General features: G+C 36.4%; 1 protein-coding gene across 1 annotated transcript; it reads right to left on the minus strand.

The window, feature by feature from the left end:
- Positions 1-531: 531 nt before the first annotated feature.
- Positions 532-16,825, minus strand: LOC120629477 (glucose dehydrogenase [FAD, quinone]-like). The gene is made up of 4 exons (XM_039898418.1): positions 16,605-16,825; positions 3,551-3,672; positions 2,628-2,761; positions 532-2,106 (listed from the first exon to the last, which is right to left on the minus strand). Exons 1-4 carry the CDS (start codon positions 16,823-16,825, stop codon positions 532-534), a joined length of 2,052 nt encoding a protein of 683 aa, XP_039754352.1.
- Positions 16,826-20,993: the final 4,168 nt, after the last annotated feature.

The following is a 20,993-nucleotide window of genomic DNA, read 5'->3' on the forward strand; positions in this document are numbered from 1 at the left end:
TACTTTGTTGCCAAAAGCTCATGAATAATTCCGAGCTTCTACTTTGCATATAAGAAGTCTTTCAATCGTATCGTAAGACAATGATATTGTTTATGTAAAAATCAAATCATTTTTTTTTAATTACAAGTTTTGAACATTGAACTCGAAATATTACTTCACATAGTTTATTCCAGTCTTTAATTAGGTGTACTACTATTGTTCCTAATTTAAAAATTTAATTGTTTAAACAAAGTAAGTGTAGATATTATGTAGTAATATGTCTTCTTTTATATTTAGGAAAAAGGATTTTCTTCGCATGAGTCTCACAAAAATTCGAATACAGCTGGACTGTTTTGTTTGCAAGAAAATTAGAAAAATTATTTTATGAAAACGCCTACTTTGGATTAATTTTAATAGGGATTAATTTTATGCTTGAGAAGGCAGAGAAAATAGCAATAGACATTAAATGCTTTTCGTACGATGCTTAAAATATTCAAAATTATACGAAAACATATTTTATTCTTTTTGAGATAAATTATGTTTACTCAATAGTTATTTTTTAGTAAGATAATCAGCTTTGATCATATCGGATCCCATTTCTCCAATCATGATTGTAGGTGCATTAGTGTTACCGCTAGTTTCAAACGGCATTATACTGGCATCTATAACACGTAAATTTTTCACCCCATGCACTTTTAAGAAGTTGTTTACTACAGAATTTCGTGGATCAGGACCCATCCTTGCTGTACTAATTGGATGGTAAACTGTTTGAGTCATGTGGATTGAGTAACATTTCCAATAAAGATCACTTAGGAACTCATATTCAACACAATGTGGCAAATCAATTTTAGGAATAAATGCGTTAATTGATTTGAAAAAAGGAGTGTTTATTAAGCTAGTTACTATCTTTATACCATCGACTGATGATTGAATATCTCTGTTGTCACCTAAATAATTAGCATCAATTATTGGATAATCGTATGGATTTGACGTATTAAGATAGATCATGCCTCTTGAAAATGGATGTAAAATGTGCAATGCAAAAATGTATAATGCCTTGTCCGAAATATATTTTGTAAAAGAATCTACCACATCATCATTATATGTGCTAAGATATGTTCGAGCATCAGAAGAGTTTGGCCTGAATATTAAAAGGTGACTTTGAAATTCAGGATAATCAAGGTGTTTATATCGGGAGAAAAAAGCACTCAAATTTACTATATTTTCGTGTGCTAAATATCCGGTTTTATTATGTAGGTATTTTAAGACATCGAACATTTTTTCAGCTATATTTTCCGTTCCCGGCTCATCCCCATATATTGGAATAGGAACATAAGGGTGATCTTGCAAATTTTGCCCGACATATGGCAAATCAACTTTACATAAGATATTCTTTGAAAATAGGTGTTCTGCAGGACCAATTCCTGATAGCATTAATAGATGTGGCGTGTTTATAGATCCAGCACTAAGAATAACTTCTAGATCTGCAAAAAATCGTTTTTGTTTTCCATTTACATCCACCTCGACGCCGTACGCTTGTGCATTATCATCAAGTAAAATTTTAGTCACGAATGCGTTTGTTATAACTTTGAGATTTAGTCTACTATTTGCTGTTTTTAAATATGCTCTGTAGGTGCTTTGTCGTTCTCCATTTGCAGCAGTTGCTCTTGATATTGCACTTAATCCATATCCATGGAACTTGACCGCATTAATATCAGGTATCTTTTTGACTCCAATGCTATCCCAAGAATCTAAAATTTTTTCAGTTAGCTCTGCATATGATGTATTAAAGGTATTTATTATAAGTGGACCATCATGTCCATAAGCTTCGTATATTTCAAGATCTTCGTTAAGTCGCATATCTTGCAAATTTTCTGCTTTCTTGAAATATGTGTTCACAGTTTCCGGTGACCAGCTTGGATTCCCCTCATCAAACCAAGACTGAAAGTCATGATCGTTTCCTCTTACATAAAACATTGCATTTATTGAACTGGAACCGCCAAGCATTTTTCCTCGAGGCCATCGTACTGTACCATTTTGTAGTCCTTGATGTCTTACACCGTCACTTTTTGTAACATATTGCCAGTCATATTTGCTTTGGTACATCTCAACGTCTAAGCTCGGTATCTACAACAATATATGAAATATAACATATAAATTACGTGTTATATATTGAAAAACCGTTGCCTGTAGTAGGCCGGTAATGGGTTGATGATACTGATGAAACAAATTTGCATGTCATTATGGTTGTTTTTTCAATTGTGCACGTCTAAATCACTTAACAGATTTTTATAAAATTTGACCCGGAATTGTTAAATTACATAGGTCCATTTTTAGCTACGGAAACAGACGGTTAAAACACCGAAACAAACGAAGCTGATTTAAATAGTTAGTTTTATAGACAAAATTTCTCTTAATTTCGGCTGATGATTTATAGTACTCGTTATTACTTCTATATGATAACTAGGTAGCTGGACTACTAAATAAAAATTATGTATTTAAAATTTAGCTAAGTAATCAATGAACAAAACAATCAAACAGTAGCTCTCGCAAGCCGCACTATGAAATTTCGTAACAACAAAAAAATGCCAGTGAAAACACGTTTCTGTGCATACAAGATTTTGTGACCTTATCTGTTTTGGACATACATCAGATTCAATAGGTGGTTCCGGTCCAGCTTCAAGGAGCAATACGTTCCAGTGACTTATTTCGCTGAGTCGATTTGCTACGACACTGCCAGCAGATCCTGCGCCCACAACTATGAAATCGAATGTCTCCAGATCTGGGAAAAGATACAGTTTCAACGCCTGCTCTCTTATTTCGGAAGTTTCGCTTCAAACATTCAGGGCCTTAATAATCGTGGAATAGCGTCCGATTAATTAAGCGAGGCTTTATTTTACTACAACTGAGAGCACCTTTCAAATACCAGAGCGAGACATAACACTGCATAACTATTCCAACGTTATGGCACCAATGTCGGCGTTATGCAAAAACCTTTTTAACCATAAGATTCCGAAACCTTTTGAAGTGTTTTGGAATATAGCTAATAATTTTAAAATTCATATGGAATTCAAAAGACGGCGTCATTTGAACCCCCATATCTCCGAAAATCGCGGCTTGAGAGTTTTGCCAACTAAGCTAAGGTCCCTGTATCGCAAAAACAACGAATTAAAATTCTTTATTGATAAAAATGTTACAAACTTATTTAGCTTTGCCGATGGTCTCCACACTGTAGGTGGCCTGTAATGTGTAGACTCTACACATTACAAGCAGGATTTTGTCGGGCAGACCAATGGTCTATACTGTAGATTATTGGTTTGCCTGACAAAACAAAATCCAAAAGACTAGGCAGTATAGGTAAAGAAGAAAGAATACGTGCTACTAATGAAAATTTAAAGATGCTGTAATGCTGAAATTATTCTCTATTTATCAGTTCTTCTCGACTGTTCTTGCCATTTAACAGGACAAATTAAAGTTTAAGTATTTCAATGGTCTTTTTTACATAGATACTTTCAATTAGAAACACAATACTTAACTTAGCATTTTCCAAGTAGTTTAAAAATTATCTCACCAGGGGCTGCGTCGTCTGGACAAATTTTGTCTGGTGTATAACATTGTGTTGCTGCCAGGAATTGTATTGCTGTCGCAAAAAGATGCGGTGCGGCTCCTGTTGTTGTGGTACAAGCATTATCCCTGGAAGAGATTTATAGTTATAATTAATATCTACTTATATTATTCCTTAAGCGGTGCTAGCCCTAAAAAAGGCTAAGGCTGAAGGAGGAAATTGTGAGGAAACCTGCAACGATCAACTTGACTTTTTAGGTTAGTTAGTAGGACTTCGACTTAACCTTCAGGAGGGGAAGGGGGGGGGGGACGGGTGGAGTTCGAATCCCAGCACGCACCTCTAACTTTTCTTAAGTTATTTCAACAATTAAAATATCACTTGCTTCAACAGTGAAGGAAAACATCGTGAGGAAACCTGCATTCTGCAATAGGCTAGCGTGGTGGACTAAGGCCTTAACCCTTTCTCATCGTGGCAGGAGACCCGTGCCCTGTAGTGGACCAGTAATGGGCTGATATAATAATTGCTGAAAAAAAGGCTGAAGGAAAACATTGTGAGGAAACCTGCAACGATCAACTTGACTTTTTAGTAAGTTTAAATGACGTAGGCTAAATTTTACTCCACGAAAACAAACCATTCCCAATGGATTCGTTAAAAATCCGTAATAAACGAGGAAACCGGTTATCGTATTTTAAAGAATGTTGCAACGATATTATTTACGGCTTCTTATCAAAGAATCTGCATTTCAAACCGGTGAAGGAATACTACAATCAAATAAGCTCGACGGTTCAAAGGAACCTGTAAGGTTATCAATGAAATACGAGTAGTATTTAAAATAAAGAATGTTAGTTATATGTTTGTTACTTTAGCCTTCTACTGTCCGTATTTTTTTATATTCCACTACAAGTTAGAACTGATCCGGTCTGGTGGTTAGTGATGATGCAATACAAGATGATAGCGGCCTAAGCAGTTAGATGTAAGGCAGTAATTTAAAACCCATGCTAATCTTGGATCGACCGATTCGACTAATCTTACCGGAATGCTAAAATGCTTGGCGGCATGTCTTTATCGGCTGGGTGGTAACAAGTCAAACTAGAGAAAATTCAGAAATAATAAATTCTCAAAGTGCTCCTGCTAGAATCTGGGACCGCCGCTTATAAGATCACAGTGATCACCACTGTACAACGAAGGTCGTCGAAATATATTAGCAAGATTTATTTGCATAAAAACGCGTAAGCAACATGTCTGTTGCGTGTTTCATACGTTTTTAACTTCTTTTAAAAAAATTTAAATCTAAGTATACCTATTAGTATGAACTGGTGTAATATAGAAATAAGTTTTAATTTTGAAATACATCGTCGGTAAATTTATCATCTGCTTTTAATTCATTTAATCCTCAATGACTTTAGATGTATGTATTATAAAACAACCAGCGTACTACATCCGAACGGTATTTTATGTTTAGAAATAGATTCATAATGTTCAGTCGGCCACCTTATCGATTAAGACATTCCGCCAAGCGACTTACCGTTCCGGTACGATGCCATGTAGAAAACGTTTAGGGATACTGGGTATTAAATTACTACATTACATGTAGCTCATTGGCCCGTTACCATCTTAGACTTAACTTATTGTGGTTTTTTTTTAGAATAGGATGCAATTCAATGGACTTCAGAAAAAGGTTTAGGGTTCCAATGTATGGTACATATTTTTATTTACTTAAACCAAATTTTTACGGTTTAAGTGAACTATTTTTGGGGATTACTTAAAAAAATATTTTTCTTCATTAAGCTTTTTTAATTATCTAATCTTAACCTAATCTAGCTTAACGATAACACATACGTATTAGTAATAACTATGTTACTTTATTATGATATAGGTACACTTAATTGTACTCAGATTATTTCAAATTCAAATGAAATGAAGAAGGTTATGAAAAATCACAAACGTTAGAGGTGATCGAAAGTGAATATGAAGTCCTATCCAATGGGCTATCACCTCTTTAGGTCTATATCATCGAGCATCAGGATCGACTTTTCAGTCTACTTTTGTCGTCCATCTTTCCTCCTAACTAAGCCTCCACTTGATATCTAAGCGCTCCAAATTGCTTAAGACCAGCCCGTAATTTTTTTGTAGAAGTCTATTTTGTTGAAATGTAGAACGGCCTTGAACCTCTCTGGCAATGTTTAATGTTGTATTTTTAGACACTTTATTCAGTAAATTTATATTGTGAGCGGTGGTTAGGATATCAGCCACTCTTCCGCGGGAAACGACTTCACTCCCCGGCACGCTCCATTTCTGGCAATTAATTTTAATCCGCTACTTGTTTGCCCTTTAATGCAATCTCACCATAAAGTATGTTATGATGCAGTCTAATATGGTAGCGGATTAACTTGGACTGATAAGAAGTATAGCCCTAATCTGTTTTAACAAGACATCATACCGGAACACTAAATCGCTGGACGGCACGTCTTTGTCGAACAAAGATTAAATCTACTAGATAATGCAACCTTGTTCTACTCTAGACGAGTAAAACACATCCTCACGTAAACTATTTATTCACTATTTTCTCGAACAATAACTCACTGTCCTACCAAATTATATTCACAGAAACATAACAACAAAATACTTAACGTCTTAAAAAAATAGATTTAATTTTAATTTTAAAGTTTTTTATAAGTCACTTACGATAACATTTTGTTTCAAATACGCTTTAATGCTAGTTCTCCGAACGACTGAGTTATGTTCTTTAAGTAAACACAATATCATATTATTCTTAAGGCGATTACATGTAGAGGAAACGTTTAATTTTTTTCTACCTTGAATTATACTTGTGTAATGCTAATGATCCTCCAAAAATTATGTTTGAGGTAATTTACATTAACGTAATAAAACTCAGATTTATCATAACCAACTACTCGAAACATCGCTATTAAATAAATAAGTATAGTTACATATCTTTTTGATAGCTATCATCATCATTATTACCAACCCATTACTGACCCACTACAGGGCAAAGATTTCCTCTCAGAATGAGAAGAGCCGTAGTCGAGAGTACCCATAAAAATAAGTGACTAGTAAATTCCAAGAAATTCAGAATTGTATAATATTGTTTCTATGCACAATACGTCCGAAGCACGAGAAAACAATATCTGACCCTTCAAAGTCATCCGCATTTCCGCGTCGCGTCAGATACAATAAACTTAAAGGAATATATAATATTTGTACCGGGTTTTTATATGATTATGACAACTTTTATATTGGGTTTGCTTTATACAATATTTCAACAGTCTAACCTGCCATTTACATTTATTACATACACACACACACACACACACACACACACAAACATATCACACGCACACACACACACACACACACACACACACACACACACACACACAAACACCTTCACTTTTTTATTGACGGATATTACTGAAATGAGTTTCTTCTTTTTAGGGTGTAATAATTTGGTCTCTTAAAAACCATTTGGGCTCTTCCAAAGCATTGTCTGAATGAAAGATATTGGTAACCTTCTGCGACAAGACCTTCTTCTGCCTGCCACTTACCTGTGTATGATAAGTTGAAGAAGTTTATACCTTTTGGTGTTCCGTATCACGTGTCCAAAAGAATAATAATTGAGTTTCGACCGTTTGGTCGAAACTCAATAATCATTCTTTTCCAAGCTATTTCTCTTGAAAGATTTTTATTTTATGTGCTGTTTGTTTTTTAACCTTTTTAAGGGTTCAATTAAAATGTTAGTATGGGCTGAAGCTTATTCGTTGCACAATGAGTTTTATATTACTCGGGTTGCGAGGTCGATGGCCTCTGCTTTATTCTGATAAAATTATTTATAGGCTTTCGACAGCCGTGAACCAAAAGAGGCATGGTGTAATAAGATCTTTTTAACAAAACGTTATTTTCTTTACAAGTTCTGTACCGTTACTTCAGTCTTTCGATCAGTTGTTTTTTAGAAATCCTAAGGGAATCCTTTTTATCACGATTAATCGGCACGCTTCGGAGACCGTGGTGTGAGCCCACGTTCGGATGACGTGAAATGTTGGGGACCTCGTGTTCGCCGGCGAAGACGCTGTGCAGAGTTTGATTGTGTATCCTTATAGGGAGCATTATCAGTAGTAATCTGATCGTCAGGCTAGTAAAGGAAATGTTTAGGCCTCCTCTTGTTGAGAGTGGCGCTATAGTTGGGTGAGTAAAAAGAAGCCGAAGCTATTTGAGGGTTAGAATATCGGAGTTGCTTAGTGAGGGGTGAGTCACTTTCGCATTTATAATATCAGTAAGGATGTGTAAAGTTAGTTAAAAGAAGCCAATGGTGATTTCTATTACTGTCATGTCTATAGTGACAACCGCAAGATTAAGACGAATCGATTGTCGAAAGAATCATCAAAATCAGTCCACAAGTTTGGCGTCTTTTACGCCACATAGAAACAAACATGTACCTACCATTAAACACATTAGTCTTCTTTGTATAGCGCAGTTCATTACTTTATATCGGGACAGCCACTTACGTACCAAATTTATAGGTATTTCAAAATAGAAATAAACATAAACGAAATAGTGTATTCGGAGCAAAAATTACACTATTCTCTCTCATAATTTGTAGTAGAGACGCCTCGTTGGCGCAATTTTGTATAATTGGTAGCAAGGGACTTGAATGTGCTAACATCCGCGATAAAGTTGCCGCAACTTTAGTCGTTAAAATACTTTGTTGGCTTTTTAGACCGCCTCTACAATGTAATATAAGGACCAGTAAAATTTGTTCAAATATTTTCAATATTTTATTATATTACACATTGAACTTACTTTTGTCAAACTATTGTGTATACTGCACGAGCGGTATGCCGAAATTTGAACAATCTTGTGTGGTTATGTCTTTTCTGGAACATTTAAAGTTAAGTTAAATAGTCAATATGCTTAATAATTAAACAAGTTATAAGGACTCTCCCCCCTCTGCGCTAGGACAACCTGTATTACAGAGGGTAGATTCTTCCAAGGATCTTAAATATTATGGGGTAGTCACTAAATTATTTTGAAATTAAGAAAATAAGTACCTACCTTATATGTAAATTACGTATAAATTGTTATATATGCATATCGTATTAAAAAAAAAACAGTTAACCTACCCGATTTCAGCCACGGTGGTAAATGTCCAACGAAATTTCCCATCTACCTACAGGGCTAGCAAAGGCATATTTGGACATTATTTCCACTTGCTTTACCAACTCTCACACAATGATGTGTGAGTTGGTTAAACTGTGGGAGAAGATACATTTTTATCCTTTCCCCGGGGAGATAAATGTCTCCTGCCCATGGTAGCCGGGAGATGCTGGGAGATATTATAGTGCACAAATGTGTGCGCAAACTCAGATGAATTCCAGCACGCCACCCCAACTGTTCTTAGTTATCTGCGTTTTCGGCAATTCAAATATGCTATGCTTTAACGATGAAACTTCGTGAGGAAACCTGCATGCTTGAGAGTTCTCCATAATGTTCTCAGAGCCGGGTGAAGTCCACCAAACCGCACTTGGCCAGCGTGGTGGACTATGGCCTTTCTCATTGCAGAAGGAGACCCGTGTCCTATAGTGAGCTGGTAATCGGTTGATATGATGACGATGATTACACTATTCTTTGAAATATACAGTCGCTATAAGACTGATGTGAAAGGCATATACTAATTTTCGGCAGCGACGGTAGGAGAGCCGTAGCTTAATTGGTGAAAGCGCTCAGGCCGCGATTGCCCGAGAGTCGCATGTTCAAATCCTGTCGGTTCCGATAATTTTTATAGCCCTTTATAAAATTCTTTGGAAAATATTGGCTTCCGGGATAGCTTTATTTAAAGAAAAGACAAATTTGGTAAGTTTAGTTTAAGAACAGAATTGGCAACAGATAATTTTTTTTTCTTTCCTTATAAACATATATTTTCATGCAGGGAGTAATTATAGGGAATGAGTCCATTGTTTATTCAATCCATGAAGTTCACATCAGGGTCCAGGTTTCGGTAGCGGACAAGTCAAAATAATTAAAGGTGAGGCTGCAAAAAGATGTTACGCAACAGGTATAATGATTACGTGAATGTTGTGTACGTGTTTTCATACCGTTGTGCTTTTATAATTAAATTACCTTTCAATCTTTCGACCGTTTTTAATTACTTATATTTAGTTACCAATTAAAATCTTCCATTATTTTGGGAATTGCTGCATCGACTTTAATTTCCATACTCCATACTTCCATAGATTATATTCGTGGTGAACCTATTGTTTGACGGTTGTATAATTGTGATAATCGCCTAGGCGAATCTTGGCCCTTTAAGCGAGATACGCACGTCACGAGCACAAAATAATTAAAAAACGCTACATTATGTAATTTTAAAAAAAAACTGTCAAAATTTTAAATCGTGTTTATTGCCACAACCGTGGTAAATAGTAACAGTCAAATAAATTTTGAAGCGGTGATAGCGTAGTGGGTAAGGCTTTCCTTTCGTAGAGACCGTTCTCGTGTCGCGGCAAAAACCACGGACTTTTAGAAGTTATGCACGTCTTTAATTGAAGCAATTTAAATATCACTTGCATTGAACGGTGAATGAAAATATCATGAGGAAACTTGCATGCCTGAGAATTCTCCATAACGTTCTCAAGTGCGTGTGAAGTCTACCAATCCACACTTGGCCAGCGTGGTAGACTACGGCCTTAGCCTTTCTCATTCTGAAAGGAGACCTGTGCTCTGATGATGAGCAGCTTCCTTTGTGCTACTACTGCCATCCACTAATCTGTGAATATGAGCAAACCTTCCCTTTAGGAGAGACCTTAAATCCATTAAAAGACGCTTAACTTATATCTTAAAACGAACAATTCTTGTATATATATAATTGGAATCTCGGAATCGACTCCAACGATTTTCAAGAAATTTAGTATACAGGGGGTTTTGGGGGCTATAAATCGATCTAGATTCTGATGCGTGCGATGCGTGAACGGTAAACGTTACGCCAAACGGCGGAAGTATGTAGTAAGTAGATCGGAATTGTTGGAATTGTTGTTTCTTTAAAACTTTAACAGTCCGCGACAGCAATAGAATATTTTTTTAAGTCAGCTCATTCGCGAAAGAAGTCGCGCGGGTCCGCTAGTAAGGTAGTGATGAGAGAAGAAGGGGAAGATAAAAGAAAAGCTATTTTTCCACTTCTCTGTAAGGTGGGTATAAAGGGAGTGGATAGTGAGATGATGGCTAATATGAAAAGAGTGATGAAAACATATTCAGCCGACCCTACTAAGGGTGTGAGAAGATAAATTTCAGATGGTACGAAGTTTAATTGGGCATCTAGTTGGAATTAATAATTTTTAACTCAATTATATGTAGTTTAACATAAATATGCAAAATAAAATACATTCTTTATCAAAAACATCGTCTTTAGCCTAGTAATTAAAGTCAGACCTCAACGCATAGCAAATGTGAATTTAGAGTGTTAACTCTCGACACTCTGATGTGGGTTGGCGGGCTTTTTATTAACTATGATTATTTCCACATGAAACTGTGATCAAGAGCTTAAATAGATTACCGGCACTACGCATATTGACAACTCCGGACTGAAACCGAGAATTACATAACAAACAAAACCTGTCAATTTGGACAAAACAGTGAATCAAATCCAGTGAACTCATACCCCGTAGTCAACCATGCTAAACAGTTAATCAAGTAATTAATTAATATATTAACTAAAATATATATACATAATTAGAGGAAACGTCCGAGAATGGAGTAAAGAGGTTTCAAAGGGCAAACTTTTTAAAAAGTGCAGTGAACAATGTAAAAGATAAGAGAAAAAAAAAAAAAAAAGATAAGAGACTATTTCATTTCAGCACTGAAAATTATTGCTGATGATGTCATCTGTATTTCTTTTGTGAATGCAAAGTATGAAAACAATTTTACAAAATGAGATAGTGGGGTCGTTTTAGTTGTACAACACAACTGAATGGCCACCAACGCTACATTTTCAGTAAAGGTTGAAATTCCAGCAACATAAGTATCCAAAGTCCATCGGTTCTTCAAGCTATTTTCTCTTCAGCCTCAGCTTCTCGTCTTGTCAAGCTATGTCGATAACTTTAGTTACTTAAATGAATTTCCTCATTTCTGATGAAGAAAATAATAGCTCTACTAAATTCAACTTGCAATCTGCAGATTTTGGAAAAGCAATTGTAACTTATAGGCATAGTCGCGGACTACTCGTAAGTCGTAATGTATGTATGTGTAAGTATTATCGGTCGTTTTTTATAAAAATAATTTATTTTTCTTATAAGATTTTGCACAAGTAATAATTTTTGTTGTAGGCAAAATTCCATTTGAGTTCGGATCTTGCCACAAAAGACTGGACTTCCTTTGGTCGACTTGATAATAAAGATAGAGGTTAATTCACTCTAGATCAATTAAGCTTTTTGTAAAAAAAATATATCTAATAAGTAGACGCTATATTTAAAAAGAAAAGTAAGCAAATAATACCGCAGGTAATGTAGGATGTTGGATAGAAGCAGGCGTTACTTTGCGGAAATCCAGAGAAAAGCAGGAGAATCAGAAATGTAATTTATAATTTCTCCAATCCTTATACTCCGCACCAAACAGATCTTCGGCAATGTACCCTACGTACGTTTCGCTCCGAAACCGGAGCATCCTCAGGAGATGTTAACTTTACAATGAATAATTGTTAAAGCAAATAATTGTTAAATAAACAACTATTCATAGTAAAGTCAACAACTCCTGACGATGAGAAATTAAGCTAAATTTTCATAATATAGCAAGTAATGTATATCAACAAAAACATCCTTAGTTCTTTTAAAATTGTAGAAAAGAACTATTTTAAATATTTCTCCGTGATAGTAAATTTTATGAAATGGCTCTTTAATAGTCTCCTACCTAGAAAAAAAGAGTAATTTTTTTCAGCTTCATAATGTCTCTTAAGTGGATCGTTGAGGCTTTTTACTTGTACTCGTTTTGTTCTTTATAAAAGTGGGCTATCTTATGCTTGTAGTATTAAAATAATTGTACCTTATTTACAAGACGAGTTTTTTTTTATACTTGATAGACTTTCGCTTGACAACTATCATGCCTGATATAAAGCAATGATGCGGTCTATGCTGGGGCGCGCTTGCCTAGAAAATGCCTATTCACTCTTGCCTTGAAAGCATTCAAGTTGTATGAATCAGGAAACACCGAAGCCGGAAGAGCGTTCTAAAGTTAATTTCAATACCCGAACATTTTGGTCTTCATATTACAATACGTACTTTATCTTAACTTTCTTTTCATTACACTCCCTGTATTTTTTATTTTACTAATACGGATATGACCTTTTCATATTATGTCCGTATTATTAAAATTCCCTTTTCAAATTAAAGTATCACCATAACATCAACTCATTACCGGCCCACTACGGAGCACGGGTCTACTTCTACAATAGGAAGGGGTCAAGGCTGTAGTCCGCCATGCTGGCACAGTGCGGATTGATGAACTCCACACACCTTTGAGAACATTATATAGAACTTCCAGGCATGCAGATTACCTTAAGATGTTTTCCTTCACCGTTAAAACAAGTGATATTTGAATAACTTAAAATGCACATAACTAAGAATAGTTAAAGATACGAACTTGCCCCCCGAAAGTGAAGCTGAGCTCTTACCCAATGCGCTATCACCGCTTCAAAAATATGTGTATTTATGTATATTATTCATAAATATATTCATCAGGCATCTTAGTAGCGAAAACACGAGCTACGCTTACTTTTGGGGAAAGATGTGTGAATTGTCGTAGTAAAAAAAAAGGAAGTTGGAAGAAAAGAGAAAACTCGTAATCCCTCCCTTTAATAAATTGATTAATAAGGAAATTTGACACTTGTTGCAGAAAAATTACGAACAAAAATCCAAAAGGGATTACGTGATTGACAAAAAAATCTTTTAACGGTCGCTGCGTTATACATTTAGGGTAAATGCTATCAAATGGATCATTTATTTATTGCTGCCTTGCACAGTTTGCTTTATTTTATTCATCTTTATGGCTCTTAACCCGGTGCTAATGATGTGGAAATAATCACACTGACGCGCGATAACACGTGGAAAGATTATATGACTTATGACCACGATTTTATTCACATGTTTTTTTGAAAATTAAACGATTCTTTAATATTTATTATTTTAGTAAGTTACTAAACAAGTGTTATTTGAGTTTTTATATTCTCTAAGTCATAATCATCAACCGATTGCTGGCAAACTACAGGGCACCAGTCTCTCAGAAATGGAAGGGTTAAGGCGAGTTTTTAACTTTTCTTGAAATCGATAATTAACGATAATTTAGAACTTTTGAAAATACGTAACTTAAACAAAATATTAGGTATATATTGTTCTAGTTCATGGTCATTTTCAAGCAAAAGAAAGCATCTTATAATTCACGATAGGCCGAATAGGTATTGTATAAATTAATTATTTCTATAAATTCGGCCCGTCCCGAGTTGACTTTATTAACGAACCCGGCATGTAGCTTGGAAAAGCAGCGCCTCAGTAAATATGATATAATCAATTTCTAGGAGAAATCCATTGCAGTATACTCACAAAATTTCATCCAAATCGGTCCAGCCGTTTAGGTAGAAATAGACAAACACAAATAAATTCAAATTCAAAAATTCAAATTCAAAATTCATTTATTTCAAGTAGGCCTAATATAAGCACTTTTGAAACGTCAAGTCTGTCTGTGTGTAGTGACTCTACCACCGGTTCGGAAGGCAGATTCTACCGAGAAGAAGCCGGCAAGAAACTCAGCAGTTGCTCTTTTCCAACATTAACAATTTACATTTTACATTTCAAAATTCATTTTTCTATCTTGTGAGAGATGAAAGCGGAGCCGGATGCTTCCAAGCAACCTTGTCATTAAGAAATTCATCAATTGTATAATAACCTCGCTGTAATAAATGTGTTTTAACACATTCTTTAAACTTATGCATTGGTAGGTCCAAAATTACCTTAGGAATCATATTATAAAAGCGTATACTCAGTCCCACAAATGACTTCTGCACCTTTCGCAGACGATATGCAGATGTCACTAATTTACAATTCACAAATACAGAAAGAAGAGTTATATTCATTACCTTGAGGTAAGTTAAGATATTATTTCTTTTATTACACGCCCTGTATCTTTTATTTTACTAATACGGATATATGAAAAGGTCACCCCCTTTTCAAATGACTGTATCATCATCACCTCAACTCTCCGGCCTACTACAGAGCACGGGTCTCCTTCTATAAAGGGTTAACGCTCTAAGTCCACCTCGCCGGCCAAGTGCGCTTTGGTGAGCTTCAGACGCCGTTGAGAACATTATGAAGATATCTCAGGCAGGTTTCCTTACGACGTTTTCCTTCACCGTTAAAACGCACATAACTCCGAAAAGTCAACGTTGTGTCCGAAGGCAAAAACTTGGTCTCCACGAAAGGAAAGTTCGGCTTTCCCACTAAGCTAATGACCGCTTCTCAAAAAACAAGCAATACGGGTTGAGTATTGTAGAGGTTTTGTGTTCCTAATTGTGAATAAGACAGTAAGTCTTATATGACGACAACAATTGTTATCATGACTTGTATTATCTCGTAATATTACTAGACGCAACTGTATTTCACTATGCCGGCTTTGTTTCTCACAGGCAGGTTTTGACGGCCGTCCGCTTATCGCTTTGCCTTTACAAGCAATGGCCCGGATTTGGTCCCCGGCAGAGGCAATCTGGTATTTTTTAATTTCATAATTTTCTCTGGCCTGGTCTTGTGGGAGGCTTCGGCCTAGTTACAAACTTACAGCCAAATGAGTATAAACTTAATAAAGAGAGTATTATATTATATTAATGACTGGTTAGTAAAACGCTATCTATCTTCATATCTATTAAGAGTCTTATTAATATTTATTAAGTTCAGATTCCAAGATCAATTCCAAGTGATGTTGCACCATTCCTGGAATATTATATAAATGGCGTATTTGCGGATAGTGCGGTAGTGTTTTAATTTCGTTCCATTTAAAAAAAATTAGGTGTTCAGTTTTTGGCCATTATTTTAGTAGCTATTTTTGTGCTATTTACCGTTGCGCAATGGTAAATATACATCCCGGAAATATATTAATTATCCACGATTTTCATAGGTTATGTTCATTTTAAGCAATCAAAATATCACTTGAATGACTGAATGAATGAACTAACGAATGACTGAATGACTGATCTAATTAATGACTGAATGAATGAATTAATAAATGAATTAAAATAAAATATCACTTGCTTCAAAGGTGATGTAAAAATCGTGAGGAAACTTGCATGCCTGAGTATCTGCATAATGTTCTCAAAGGTGTGTGGAGTCCACCAATCCGCATTAGGCCAGCGTGGTGGACTACGGCCTTAACCCCTTTTCATTGTGGAAGAAGACCTGTGCACTGTAGTGGGCCGGTAATTGGTTAATATGATGATAATGATGATCCACGATAGATCCAAAGTTTTCGTTGCTCTTGAAGTTATCTCTCTTCTTCTCAGTCGGCTCGCTCTTGTCAGAGCGGTCGTGGTCGTCATTTAAGGGTTGTGGCACGCTTAACTATTCGTCGCCACTCCTCTCTGGCAGCTGCCTTTCTAGCACACTCATATAAGGGGACAGCCACTGCAGCCTTTATTTGGTCAGCCCATCTCATGGGCGATCTTCCGCGTGATCTGGTGCCCTCGATTCTTCCTTGGACAACCAGACGTTCAATGGAGTCGTTGTCTCTTCTGGACACGTGACCAAAGAACGTGAGAATACGAGCCTGTACTATGGAGGATAGACGTTGCGTGATGCCGAGTTCTTCAAGAATGGCCTTATTGGTCCGGAATGCATTCCAAGGTATTCTTAGCATTCTTCTCCAGCACCACATCTCAAGAACATATATCTTCTTTTTCTCACTCTCCCGCAGGGTCCACGTCTCCGAAGCATAGAGGAATATGGGGAACACAAGCGCTCTAACAAGCCGGATTTTCGTGGCTTTGGTTATGTTACGGTTCCTCCATATTTTCTGTCACTTATCCATAGCGGACCTCGATATCGCCATGCGTCGCTTAATTTCATCTATGCAACCTCCATTGTTCGAGACCAACGCTCCTAAATAGACGTATGATTGGACGACTTCACAGTTTGCTATTTTAGAAACTTCTGGCAAGTTGTTGTTCATGCGGTCGACAATCATAACTTTCGTCTTACTGCGGTTGATCTTGAGGCCAAATTCAAGACTTACGTCCTCCATTTTCTGCAAAAAATCTTCCATATGGCGGATACTAGTTGCGAATATGGTGAAGACAAAAGAGATATTCGTTCTGTTTTCTTAACCAAAAATTATTTCCGTTTTAATAGGCCTGGGGTTAATATGACCCAGCGTCAGTGCCGTCAGGTTCAACTGATTAACATGGTCCTACAGGTAGAAGCGGTGATATCACGGTGGGTAGGAGCTCTACTTTACTTTCGGCGGCCCAGTTCGAATCCCAGCACGCACCTCTAATGTTTCTAAGTTATGTGCGTTTTAAGTGATTAAAATATCACTTGCAACAACGTTGAAGGAAAAAGTCGTAAGGAAACCCGCATGCCTCAGAGTTCTTCATTATGTTCTCAAAGGTGGAGTTCACAAATTCACTGGGGCCACCGTGGTGGACGGGATAACCGGGATTAACCCATTCTCATTGTGGGAGGAAACCCGTGCACTGTATAGGGCCGGTAATGGGTTGATATGATGATGATGATAGGTAGTGTTTGTAGAACTAATCTCCCAAGTTTAATTTTTTAAGCCTGACCTTATTTTAAATTAGTGATATCTGCATATCGTCTGCGAAAGCTGCAGAACTCCTTTGTGGGGTTGAGTATACGCTTTTACAACATGATTCCTAAAGAAATTCTTGACCTACTAATGCATACATTTAAAAAATGTGAAAGAACGCATCTAGTACAGCGAGGTTACTATACATTTGATGAATTCCTCAATGACAAGGTAGATTGGAAGCAGCCAGCCTCGCTCTCATCTCCCGCAAGATAGCAAAAGGATTGTAAATGTTGATGTTGGAAAAGAGCAACTACTGAGTTTCTTGCCGGCTCTTCTCGGTAGAATCTGCTTTCCGAACCGGTGGTAGAGTACAAACATACATACTTGACGTTTCAAAAGTGCTTATATAAAGTAGGCCTACTTGAAATAAATGAATTTGAATTTGAATTTGAATTCTGAAATTTTCGTTCAGCTACAAAATATTTAGTTTTTGAAACGTGTACTGTACAAAAGCGTTTCAGTTTTCATAAATTAAATTGCAATTTTATTTTGTGTGCAATGGATTTAAAATACAATAGTTTACGCGAGAACCATTAGGTTATTGATGGCTGCCATATATTATTGTTTCGATAGTTTTGTTACGGATGAACTACATACCAAATAAAATAGGTTGGGTTAGTTTAGGTTATAATTATTTTCGCTTCCAGCTTCCACTTTGAATTTCTATTTGCCCGCTGGGAAAATAAGTATCCTTTGTTTTTCTTCGATATGACCTATAACTATTTTGTGAGCCGAACATTTAAATTTGGAATAACCAATCAACCGAAGTGTTCTTTTTAATCTCTTTTACGTGCCTGCGTGTGTTTGTGTCTTCCTGTGGCATTGAAGCGTCCGAAAGGATAAATCGATTACGACTTCATTTTTTTGTGAATTAGTTTAATTTCTTTGAAGTAGGCCTAATATATTGTGCGACTTAAAATATCAAGTATGTTTTTTCGTAGCCATTCTTCCACCGATTTAAAGTATTATATAGTAGTATACAAAAAACACGCAGTAGGTATCCAAGAAAAGGATTCCTTCCATAACGAATTAAAAGGGTAATGTGTGGCTAATAAAACGCTTTCTCTATAGCTATTTAGAGCATAGGGTTCGGATTCCGCGGACAATTCCACTCATGTATATTTAGCGGATGGGAGTGAGGTTGAAATTCTTGGAATTACTGGAATATTTTCACTGCAGCTGTTATTAACTGAGGTATTTGTACCTGGTGGCGTGACGTTTTCTTTTTCTGTTCTAAAATATTTGCTCTGCAGAGAATACCATTTTGCAAATAATATAATAAATAATACTACGACAATAACCACATCGTCATCTAAACCCAAAGTAAGCTTTGCTTGTGTTATGGGTACTAAGATGACTGATTAATATTTTAATGAATAATATACATAAATTCTTATAATATATATATAAACACCCTGACACTGAAAAACATTCATGTTCATCACACAAACATTTTAACACTTGTGGGAATCGAACCCACAGCTTTGGACCCAGAAAGGGTAGCTGCCCACTGCGCCAATACTCCGTTATATGCAGCGGTAAATAAAATATTCTATAAATAGGTACATATCATTAACTTATTACCCACGAGGGTACGGAGTTTACGTTGTTTATTTGTATTTTGTGCTAAGCGATTTAGTATTCCGGTGCGATGTGGCGTTGAAACCGATTAGGGATATGGCTACCATACTCCCTAACAGGTTAACCCGCTACCATCTTAGACTGCATCTTCACTTACCACTGGTGAGATTGCAGTCAAGGGCTTACTCGTAAAGGAAAAAAAGAAGAAATAATAAAAAAAATTAACTCAATTAATAATTCTAAGTCATGTATATATTTAATCATTATTTATTATTCTTATTATTATTTTCTCTGTTTTTTGTGACAGCTCGTCCGGGGAAGTAACCGCCATGCTTATTTTGGCCGCTAAGCAGCATTGTTGCAATGCTGTCTGGTCTGAAGGGCGTGGATGCAGGTGTAATTACAGGCATATGTGGCCTAACACCTATGCCTCAGGTGGACATAGGGCGGCAAGTTGTTCAATGTGTTCCTTGCATGTCTTGCTAAGTGTAGCTCTGTTTATAGGCAATGGTTTTTCACTTCCCATCAAGTGGGCCATCTGATTGGTCCGTCAATTATTACTTTAATAAAAACTGAAGTCCTAACCAGTAGACTATCACCGCTATTCGCTACATGGACTAAATAAAGAAGTTAAATTAAGGAAAAGTGTTCGTTTATTTTTGTTTATTTTATTTTCATTTCTAATAACCAAACAATGTCCCGGTTTGCATCTGTAAGAACCATAGGCAATTTTTTCGTCTTGTACCGAATACCGAGATAAAACGAATAACCCAATTCCGAGTCAAAATAAACGCCGCATTTTTATTTACATATCACTATTTTTTGTTGGACAATATAGACGTACATATCCTATCGTTTATCCTTCAAACCCTTTCCTTTGGCTCAGCGACCCGTCCCTTTTTGACAACAAATGGGACCTTTTATGATTGTGACTCATTTTTATGGAATGAGAAATGGAGTTCATATTATTATGAACAAATCAGTTTGCGTATAATAATCAAGATTAATGATTTAACCCGACACCGACTTTATATGGCTTTTTTTGTCCGTAAAACCTTTTCCATACTTTCTAAAAAAAAAAAAGAAAGTTTAGATTTTTCGTATGTTTATATATCCATGTCTATAATTTAGACAGCCGGTTGGCACAGTCGGCAGCGCTTACTGCGTCCAAGGCCGGGGTTCGATTAACACAACTAGAAAAAAAAAATTGGTTGTCTGTAAAGTCGGCTTACTGACGATAGTTGAACGTGACAACGTCGTAAGAAAATACTGATGGAATGGTTGCATTTTTCATAAGAAAATTTTAATTTTATTTGTTTGATAGATATAATCGTTGCTATAAACAAATGACACCACATTCACTTTTCACTGCACTTCATCCTTGCCGAAAACATGTAAATGTATTATTGTATAGAAGCTGTCCACGCGGACGCATCGCTCACTCAAGTAGGAGAGAGACAGATTTCGAACGCGGAGGCAGACTGTGCCTCTTTGTCGCTCGTTCCGCGCTCTCGCTTGCACTTCTAGCCTTGAGCCTACCTCAGAGCGAGGTAACGCCGCATACGTCATGTTTTTTCGTGCGTGCAGTCGGCTCCATCGAATTATAAGACGTTGTCACGTCAAAAATTGTGTGATAAACATAAATGATTTTTAGTGTCTGGGTATTTATCTGTATAAGTGTTTGTGGTTATTAGGTAGCTATATTCATAAAAAATATTCATCGGCTATCTTAGTACCCATAATCCAAGCTACGCTTACCATATTTATTTATTTGTATTTTCATAATCATACCAACCCATTACCGGACCACTACATGGAACGGGACTCCCTCCACAATGAGAAGGGGTAATGTGTAGGGGGCCGCAGTCCACCACGCTGGCTCAGTGCGGATTGGTGAGCTTCACATATCTTTGAGAACATTATGTAGAACTCTCTGGCATGCAGGTTTCCTCACGATGTTTTCCTTCACCGTTGAAGCAAGTGATATTTTGATTATTTAAAATGGATATAACTTAGAAAC

This window comes from Pararge aegeria, chromosome 14 (assembly GCF_905163445.1).
Source record: "Pararge aegeria chromosome 14, ilParAegt1.1, whole genome shotgun sequence".
Classification (NCBI taxonomy): domain Eukaryota; kingdom Metazoa; phylum Arthropoda; class Insecta; order Lepidoptera; family Nymphalidae; genus Pararge; species Pararge aegeria.

What these genes read in the sequence shown, in the direction of transcription:
- LOC120629477 (XM_039898418.1), bottom strand. Translation starts at nt 16,825, where the DNA reads ATGGAGGACGTAAGTCTTGAATTTGGCCTCAAGATCAACCGCAGTAAG. An exon ending in TCCAGACGACGCAGCCCCTG is followed by an intron (nt 2,762 to 3,550) that starts GTGAGATAATTT and finishes ATCTTTTCCCAG; the next exon opens with ATCTGGAGACATTCGATTTC. An exon ending in AACCACCTATTGAATCTGAT is followed by an intron (nt 2,107 to 2,627) that starts GTATGTCCAAAA and finishes ATATTGTTGTAG; the next exon opens with ATACCGAGCTTAGACGTTGA.